Here is a 10,354-nt window from a genome sequence, read left to right as displayed (position 1 = left end):
TTTGCCCAGTTAAAGACCATTTTGAGGGCCAGCAAGTGGCATGGAGGTTAAGGTGCTGGATCCTACATGGCTGGTTATACAGTTCAAATCTCAGACCTGGTAGCTTGAAAATTATACTGGGCACATGAACATGTATGCCTAAAATCCCTAGAGTAGACCGGAGAAGTGGGGATTGGTAGGGCCATCCCCTCTGGAGGTGATTTCTCACTTTCCCTCCTCCTCTCTCTCCCTCCCACTCTTTTTCTCTTTCTCGGTCAAGCACACATATCCTATAACAAACACTGAAAAAAAGAGACCATTTTGAAGTTGAATGAGCCCCTAGAGCTTGTTGATGCATTCAAAGTAGATTCTTAAAATAATGCTTTCTAGGGGGCCAGCAGTTAGCATAATGGCTATGTTGCTGGACTCCCGTGTAGTCGACCGCAGTTCAAGTCCTGGACCCGGTGGGTTAAAACTCACGCAGGGCGCGTGTGCTTGCATGCCCGAGAGGAGAATGGAGGAGAAGGGATTGCGGCGTGGTCATCCCCCCTGGGGGGTGATTTCCTGCTTTCTATCTCTCTGTCTCTGTATATCTGGCAAGCGCATGTGCCCTGTAGCTAAAACCTCTCTAAAATAAATAAATAAATAAATAATGCTTTCTTTTTTTTTTTTTTTTTAATTTGCTATAGAATGTATGTGCTCACCAGAGAGAGACAAGAGAAAGGGGAAATGAGAAAGCACCCCAGCCCCAGGGGGATGGCCATGCTACAATTCCTTTTCCTCCATTTTCCTCTTAAGATTTTTGGCACACACATACACAACACTCAGCATATTTTTCAAGCCACTGGGCCAGGGACTTGAACCATACAGTCGGCCATATGGGATCCAGCTGCCTTAACCACCATATCACTGTCTGGCCCAATCATAACACATTTTTGTCTCCCATTAAAATATATTTTGTTCTTAATTTCCTAATGATTTACCTACTTACAGACAAACAGTGAACCTGTTTAAGTTAGAGTTGAAGCCCAATGAGGCCAGGTTTTTGTAGCATTACAACTCTCTAACTGCTTAGATGTAAATAGGGCATTTGTGGGTTTGCCTAATCGTCTGTAAAAGCAACCACTTTTCCTCCTGGTGCTGTCAACATCACCTTACTTCTGCAGTCTGTTTCTTGCCCTCTTTGTAAACCGTTGTTGCCAACATTCTTACTTATTCATTCATTTCTGATTTTTAAAAGTACATTTTTTAGTTGCACATTTCAGCAAAGTCCTCCTATTGAAGTTGACATGATGATAGGCCTCATATAGTAAGTCAAAACTAAAGCAATAAAACAGTGCCTAGATGTCCCTCTCACATTCCCTCTTTAATTCTGACATTTGGGGCATTGCCAGCTGCTGAATGAAAATCCTGCCTCCTTTGCCCTGTTTAGATGAGATGATTGATGGTGCGTGACTGAGCCACGGTATAGTGTGTTTAAGAGCATGGAGTCAGGAGCCAGCTCTGCTGCTTCTTAGCTATTGGTGTGGGTCAGCCTTTTAACCAGCTGGAGCCTTAGGTAGACCTCTCTGTAAAGTGGGCTTAATAAAAGAACCTTTTCCATAGATTATGTGAGTTTTAAATGAATGAGTTCTTGCCATGTAAACATGAGTTGATTTTGCCATGTATGCTTTAGTTACTTACTGAGAGGAAAATGTGCTTTTGTTGGCACAACACATTAATGGATAACATTCCATATAGAAAATGTCTTATTTGACTTGCTTTGTCCATCTGAATTGTCTCTGCAGGCTTTCGTGGAGGCCCAGAACAAGATTACTGTGCCCTTTCTGGAGCAGTGTCCTATCAGAGGCTTATACAAAGAGAGGATGACTGAGCTGTATGACTACCCCAAGTACAGTTGCCACTTCAAGAAGGGAAAACGGTATGTCAGCGTGCAGTCATTGCATTTTCTTTTGACTTTCAAATTGAATGCTTTCTTAAATTATAAAATACAAATGATAAATACCTTATCAGCTTATATAATTAATTCATTATAAAAGGAATTCATTTCTGTGTTTATCAGAATAGTATTTTATAGTCTGTTAAATATTTGTACCAATTCTTAACGTAATGGTTATGAATTTAGTAGAGATATGTTATTTAAAGCAATCTAGGTTATTAGGGCTAGCAGATAGCATAATGGTTATGTTAAGTTGGACTCCCATATAGTCAACTATGGTTCATGTCCCAGACCCGGTGTCTTAAAACTTATGCCAGGGACGTGTGCGTGTATGCCCAAAATCCCGGGAGTTGACTGAAGGAGATGGGATTGTGGCATGGCCATCCCCCCAGGGGGATGATTTCTCACTTTCTGTCTCTCTGTGTCTCTCTGGTGAGCACATGTGCCCTATAGCAACCATCTCTCAAAAAAAAAAAAATATATATATATAGGTTTCAAGAAATTATTGTTACCTTACAGCTAACAATCGGTGAGACAGGGTAATACATAAGCAACAGTGAGATTTGTTTGCCTTTAAAATCAGTCAGCCTTGGCTTGTCCTTCTTGAAAACATTTGATGACATATATCTCTTCTGTCCAAGACGATGACATTGGCCAGGAAGGGGCCTTTATGAATTCCCCTCTCTACTCCCTCCCTTTAATACCCACTAAAATATATTCTTTTATTGTTTTTTAACAATCTCTATGGGTCACCATTGCAAATTTTCTGAAGAACTTCTTAGACCCTCTAGCCCTTACACAGAGCTCAGCACAGCACAGCCTGCCCCGTTTTATGATGTCTTATTGGAACACGACTGTGCCCTTTTGATTAACTATTGTCCATGGCTGCTTTCGTGCCATAGGTGCAAAATGGAATATTAGAGTGATGGACTATATGGCCCACACAGCCGGAAATACTTACACTCCTGCTCTCAACAGAAAAAGTGTGCCAACCTCCTATCCTAGCAGCCTGTCTAAGGAAGTAAATTAGGATTCATTTTAGAATTTTTGCTTTTCTGCTTTGAGAAGAAAACGTTACTGTTTTATTTGAGTATCATCAGTTTTAATTTTAGCAAATGAAGCCATCCGTATTTGTCTCTATTTAGCTAGTTTGTAAAAAGCGCAGTAAGTGGGGCCAGCAGGTGGCGTGGTGGTTAAAGGTGCTGAACTCCTACATGGCCCACCACGTTTCTAGTCCCAGAATTGGTGGCTTGCTTTCTCACTTTCTTTCTCTCTCTCCCTCTATCCCTCTCTGGTCAAATTTAAATAAATTAATTCATTAATTAGTTCATTCATTCATTCTTTCTTAAAAAAAAAAAAAAGTGCAGCAAGTTATTTGAATCCGGAAAGCAGTTCAGGAATCAAGGCCTAGGTACAGGGATATGGTCACAGCTTTCACTCTGGTTCCCACATCTCTGCCATGGCCTGATTACAGTTGTAGCTTTGTATGTTTTTGGTTTTGGTTTCTGCTTATATATGTTTGGTTTTTCATCACAAATAAAAAGCTCTACAATTCAATTAAAACCATCTCTGTCCCGTAGGTATTTTTATTTTTACAATACGGGTTTGCAGAACCAACGTGTATTATATGTACAAGATTCCTTAGAGGGTGAGGCCCGAGTGTTCCTCGACCCCAACCTACTGTCTGATGACGGCACGGTGGCACTCCGAGGTGAGTACTACACAGCAGGCCCATGGGAGACCTGAGGCCCTCACATGTAGCCCTGAAGTTAATGCAGTTGCTTTACTCAAAACGCCTGCCAGGGCGTGGGCCATGTTACAGAACAGATGCACACGCAATAGCAGGAAAGCTAATTTTTGCACAGTATATTTAGAACACATGAATAGTCACATTCCTCTTTTCAACTCTGATGGCATGAAGCAGACTGGAGAATAATTCGCACTGGACCCAAATTAGCTTCTAGGACTTCTGGAATCTTTGGATATCATTTCCTATAGTGTCCCTGAGATGTATCCCTTTCATAAGAAATTTTAAGCTGTACCCAAAAATGTTTCAGCTAGAAATATGAGACAGGAAGTGTTACATATCAAATCTTTTTCCTTGGGAAGCAGGGGGCATGATCAGAGCTTTAAAATCTAGTTCATTGTCAGCACATTAGAATTAAAAGTAAAAAAAAAAAAAAGTATTACAGGAATGGGACGGCTTGGTACCCTTTCCTCTGAAGATGCAGGTTTAAAAACAATGAATTTTCCCTGCTGTTGCCACGTATCTCCTACATAATTCTGCTCGCAAGAGTTATGCCATATAGCGACCAGCAGATGGCATAATGGTTACATCGCTGGACTCTCATGTAACCGACTGTGCTTCAAGTCTCGGACCCAGTGGCTTAGAACTTACGTGGAGGGTGTGTGTCTACATGCCCAAAATCCCAAGAGGAGTGTAGAGGAAAAGAGATTGCTACATGGCCATCCTCCCTCATAGGGTGACTTCTTGCTTTTTGTCTATCTCTCTGGCAAGTGCACACACCCTATAGCAAAAATTTCTCTTAAAAAAAAAAATTATGCTGCAGAGAAGTTACCCCTCGAGTTTGTGCCATAAACAGAATTAGGGTAAGAAAGTAGATTTACTCTCCATTTCCAAAATGTCATAGTTGTATACTCTAAAAATTGTCTCTTGTTAACATCCTAGATTATTTTACTGAAATTGGCTCATCATTTCTTCTATGATTTCTTCTGTTACCAAGAAAGCATAGATATAGGTTTGGACTTAGAACTGAGCAATTAGATTAATGAAGTCCTCTGTAATCAAGAGGTTGTAAGTTCTAGAGCCCTGCTCCATCAGATCTGTGAGAAGACTTATATAGGCATTTCTAACCGTAATTCATTCACTGCTCTCTTTCTATTCATTTTGTATATACTATGTATTTTAATGATGATCTTTTATCATATCAGTACTGAAAGTAAGATGCTAGCCAGCTGAAGAGTATTCTTTCATGAATCTGAACCTATAGATTTAAATGAATTTAATATGAGGGACATAAAGAAGTGTTTGGAAGGTACTAGCAAGTGATGTAATGGTTACATTGCTGGACTCCCATGTAGTCAATCATGGTTCAAGGTCCTGAACCCAGTGGCTTAAAAGTCAACACCGGGCACATGTTCATGCTTGCCCAGAATCCTCAGTATAATGAAAGAAGAGGGATTGCTCCATAGCTGTCCCCCAGCTGTCCCCCTGGGGGCATGATGTCTCACTTTCTGTCTCTATCCCTCTGGTGACCTCATGCACCCTATAGAAAAAATCTCTCAAGAAAGAAAAGCTTAGGAAATGGAATTACAGTACCAGTTTGGGCGAGCTCATGGCATGGTGGACAAGGTAGTTCAGTAGGTTCAGTATAGCCTACTGTGTGATTCAAGTCCCAGAGCTGGCGGTTTGAAAATCATACTGCACCCCTGTGTAGGCAAGCCCAAAATCCTAAGAAGAGAATGAAAGAAAATGGATTGTGGTGTGGCAATCACCTCCTTGGGGGGGGTGGTGGTGGTGGTGGTGGTGATTTGTCACTGTCACACTCTCTCTGGCGAGCACATGCACCCTATGGCAAAAACCGTAAAAGAAATGAAGTCAAGCTTATGGTATTTTCCGTCTCTAATAAACGTTAGCAGACATTGCAAGAGGAGCTCTCTAGTGTCAGAGGCTCTGACAGGAGGTGTGGTGTCAAATGCTGTACATACTCCTTCACTGGAAAAGCCAGTGTCAAACATGTAACTGTTCGGCAGGAAACATTCCATTGTGGTGAGAATGTTCTGCTGTCAGGGCACTAAAGAACTGGATATGGCCACGTAGTCCGCAGACAGGGTTGCTTTTCCATAGTCACTTTTGGAATGTGCATGCTGTGCGCCTTCTGTGCAGACCCCCAGGCTTTGTTTACCTCGGCCTGCGGTGAGTGGCCTTGAGTGTCAGTGATGCCCTGAAAATGAAGTCGTAAAGAGGGATTTCAAGTAGTTTGGAATCTATACCCCAAATTACTTAATGGCTACAATTTCGTTCTGATATATGGTGTGTGTCATAATTCAGACATTACTCTGAAAGCAGTTTCCTTTGTTCCCTTATTTCCTTTAGAGTGTAAATAAAATGCCAAAAGTCTCAGGTGAGCACTGCTTTTGACTGAACTGAATTATGAGAATCTCCAAGTGGAAGCACCTTAGTGGCTTTATAATCCAATACTTCATTTTACAGATGAAGAAACTAAGAGCTAGAACAGTTGGGAACCTTGTCCAACGTCATCAGGGTAATTTCTGGAAGTCCTGAATGAGCCCTCAGGATTCCTCACCCTGTTTCCTACTCCTATGGCTACGTTGTACCTCCTGGTTATGAAAGAAATTTCTGATAGATAGCATAGAGGGTGGTGGGCAAGGCTAGGAGTGTGTCTTCACGTTCAGCCTTTGACAGTTTTTCCTGTGTCCATAGGCTATGCATTCAGCGAAGATGGTGAATATTTTGCCTATGGTCTGAGTGCCAGTGGCTCAGACTGGGTGACAATCAAGTTCATGAAAGTTGATGGTGCCAAAGAGCTTCCAGACATGCTCGAAAGAGTCAAGTTCAGCTGTATGGCCTGGACCCATGACGGGAAGGGAATGTTTTACAACTCATACCCTCAACAGGATGGGAAAAGCGACGGTACGTGAAAACTTCACATGGACCATTTTTTCCACAAAAACGAGATGTGACTTCAAGCCTCTGAAAAGAAACTGAGCCCTGCATTAAGATTGTGTGGTCTGGGATGTTCTGAAAGGATGTTGTATCAGTTAGCTTTGTTTTGTAATAGACCACATCAAACTTGATGACTTAGGAAAATAACTATTTCTGCTTAGGAGTCTGTGGGTTGACCAGGCAGCACTTTGTGGCTTAGCTGAGTTCTAGCTTGGATCCGTGGTCAGCTGCAGGTCAGTTAGCTGATCTTGCTCAGTCTTTTCACTTGTCTGGGGCCGCAATTGGGACAACGCTGATCCATGTGTGTCTTTCCCTCTGGCAGCTAGCCCAGGCTTGTTCATGTGCAACCCAGCAAGACTCTGAGAGGGAGAGCATACAGGCACAGCATTTTCAACGAGTAGTCTGGCTGCCGGCACATCCACGCCACTGCATTCTGTTGGCCAGAGTAGTCATGGGATCAGCCTCTTTTCAACAAGTGTGGAAACTCAGAAAGATACAAGGAAACTGAGAACTGGGGGCCATGATTGCAATCAGTCCTTCATAGTTGGGTTATATTTCCCAAATAGATAGTGGAGAAGATGGATTTTTTTTTTTTTAAACAATATGACTTTGACTAATTATAAAAACTTCACTACTGAAGCCAGCCAATTGTGTAGTGGTTAAGACAGCTGCATCCTTCATGGCCAACTGCACAGTTCAAGTCCCAAATCTGGCAGCTTGGAAAATAGGCTGGGCAAGTGTGCGTGTGTGCATACATGCCCAAATTCCATAGAGAAGAGTGGAGGCCGGATTGTAGTGTGGCCATTCCCACCTCCCCTGCATGGGAGGTATGCCTTCTCACTTTTCTGCTCTCTCTCTCTTTGTCTCTCCCTGGCAAGCACATGTGCCTGATAACAAATTAAAAAACAAAAACCTTTCCTATTGCAGCAATCACATCTCTTCCTCTGATCAGAAGTTATAGGTCACCTGTTGGTTGCATTTATTTGCACTTTTCTCCTCCTCAAATCTTCTCTTTGGTTTTTACAAAGAGCCTATCGTATAACTGGTTCCTTCTTTTTTTCAACCCTCACTCCTAATCTTCCCAGACAGGGAGAGCCATGTATGTCGTGCCTTGCTGTATGCACCATCATCATCATCTTCCTTACGCCATCCCCTACATCCACATGGTGTGTAGCATTTCCATACTACCTTGGTCTCTATAGGTGGGTTTTACTATTCCAGTGTTAGAGATTAGGAGTTTGGATGCAGAGGCTTAGTAACTTGTTGGAAAGTGTGGGTCTGACAGGCAGCACAATTGCAGTGTTTTTTACTGTACCTGCTGTTGCCTTCTGACTTGCTGTATGTTTGTCATCTTTAGATAGGTCACTTTCCTTTCTGGTATTCCTCCTTGGTTGAACTGGGAATGAGGCTGCAATTTTCATCTCTTTCGGCTGCGTTTAGCTTTTGCTGCCTTTTGCTTAGGCTTCAGCAAGACCTGTTTCTAAATTCACCAGTGAACTGGAAGAGAGCTAAGAGTAGATTTTCTATTCAAAGATGTGGGCTAAAGAAAGACATCTGTGCTCTGTGTTAGGCGTGCTCTTGAGTTAGAAAATGTTGGTCATTTCCAAGTTCGGGAGACAAGAAGAAAAGCATAGCTGGACAATTCTTGTTAGAGAACAGTTTCATCAAGCTAGTGCGTGAAAAGCATGAACGTTAATATTTACCCCCAATTTTCAGCTGTAATTTTGCTGCCCTCATGTTGAGCGGGTGTCAGTAACCTTCCAGACTGTAATGGGGACGCAGATCACTTAAGAATATTATGGTAGTATCTTTTTCTTTTCGTTGCCCTGAATGCTTAGTGCATTTTAAAAAAATTTTAATTTATTTTATCTAGTTTTATTTATTTATTCATTTATTTTATTTGACTAGACAGGGGCAGAGCGAGAGAACAAGAGAGTGCATGCATGAGAGAGAGGAAAGTGAGAAGGTAAGCCACCAGGTCCAGGACTCAAACAGTGCTTGGCCATGTGGGAGTCCAGTGCCTCTAACCACCATGGCACTTGCTGGCCCTAAAGCTTAGTACATTTTTATAGTGAAAAATAAAAGGTTAAGTTTATTTCTGAAACTAGAAAATATGTGTGAATTCACTTTTAGGATGATAGCCAACTTTTAGGGTTTTTTTTTTTTTAATAAGCTATTTTTTAGAGCAATTTTAAGTTCATAGCCAAATGAAAGGAAGATACAGAAATTTCTCATTATACCCCTTCCCACACATGTGCATAGTCTCCTCCACAAGAGTGGGTGCTTGTTAAAACTGACAGGTCTGTATTGACACATTATCACCATCGTCCGTAGTTTCCATTAGGGTTTGCTCTTGCTGTTGTACACTCTGTGGGTAATGGCATGCATGCAGCAGTATATTATTATTCAGCATAGTCTCACGGCCCTAAAAATTCTCCACGTTCTGCTTATTCAGTTATCCCTCACTTGAAACCAGTGATCATTTTACTGACTCCATCCTTTTGCTCTTTCTAGAATGTTTTATAGTTGGAATTATAGGGTGGGTAGCCTTTTCATACTGGCTTCTTTCAATTCATAATGATACATTTTAGGGTTTTACATGTCTTTTCATGGCTTGATGGCTCCTTTCTTTATAGTTCTGAATGATATTCTATTATCTGGATGTTCCACAATTTAGTTATCCATTCACAGAATGAAAGACTTTTTGGGTGCTTCCAAGTTTTAGCAATTATGAATAAAGATGCTATAAACAATGTAAACAGGTTTTTGTGTAGACGTAAGTTTTCAACTTCTTGGGGTCGATACCAAGAAGCATGATTGATGGATCATAGGTGAAGAGTATGTTTACTTTTGTAAGAAGCCACCAAAACTGTCTTCCAAAGTAGCTCTACCAGTGTGCGTTCCTACCAGCAGTGAATGGGAGTTCCTGTTGCTCTGTGTCCTTGACAGCATTCTGTTGGGTCAGCCTTCTGGGTTTTGGCCATACTAATAGGTGTGTAGCGGTATCTCATTTTAAGCATTTCCCCAATAACATGTGGTGGTGAAATATCTCGTTATATGCTTATTTGCCATCTGTATATCTTCTTTGGTGAGGTGTCTGTTGAAGTCTTGCCCCCTTTTTAAATGGGGGGGAGGGGTATTTACTTTCTTTTTGTTGAGTCTAAAGAGTTCTTTGTACACTTTGGATAGCAGTTCTTTATCAGATACTTTTTTTTTTTTTTTTTGCAGATATTTTCTCCCATCTGTGGCTTATCTTTTTGTTCTCCTGATAGTATGTTTTGCCAAGCATAAGTCTTTAATTTCAATGAAGTCCAATCTCTTAGCTTTTCCTTACATGATCATGCCCTCATTGTATCTAAAAAGTCATGACCAAATCCTAGGGCTTCTAGACGGTTTTTCCTATGAAAGGCTGTTTAAAATATTGTGTTCTACATTTAGGTCTGTGCTGTTTTAAGTTAATTTTTGTAAAATATATAAGATCTATATGCAGATTGACTTTCTTGCATGGTGATCAGTTGTTCTAGCATCATCCTTTTAAAAGACTATCTTTTCTCCATGTAGTACCTCTGCGCTGTTGTCAAAGATCAGTTGACTTTATGTGGGTCTGATTCTGGGCTCACTGTTTTTGGTTGAAATCACCCCCCAGGGGGGATGGTCACGCCGCAATCCCTTCTCCTCCATTCTCCTCTCGGGATCTTGGGCACGCACGCACACGCGCCCGGCGTGAG

The 10,354-nt window shown here is 41.5% G+C and overlaps 1 protein-coding gene across 1 annotated transcript in view; it reads left to right on the top strand.

Moving 5' to 3' along the window:
- Positions 1–10,354, top strand: part of PREP (prolyl endopeptidase) — a gene marked incomplete at its 5' end in the record, with an annotated part of 120,087 nt that overhangs the window by 17,791 nt on the left and 91,942 nt on the right. Inside the window, 3 exon segments of the mRNA XM_014591041.1 lie at positions 1,767–1,900; positions 3,499–3,629; positions 6,384–6,593. Of these exon segments, the coding sequence (XP_014446527.1) occupies positions 1,767–1,900; positions 3,499–3,629; positions 6,384–6,593 (475 nt within the window).

This window comes from Tupaia chinensis, unplaced genomic scaffold (assembly GCF_000334495.1).
Source record: "Tupaia chinensis unplaced genomic scaffold, TupChi_1.0 Scaffold000527_1, whole genome shotgun sequence".
In the NCBI taxonomy this organism is placed as follows: Eukaryota; Metazoa; Chordata; class Mammalia; order Scandentia; family Tupaiidae; genus Tupaia; species Tupaia belangeri.
Note: the sequence above shows the minus strand (reverse complement) of the source record. Positions and strands in the feature narration are given on the sequence as shown.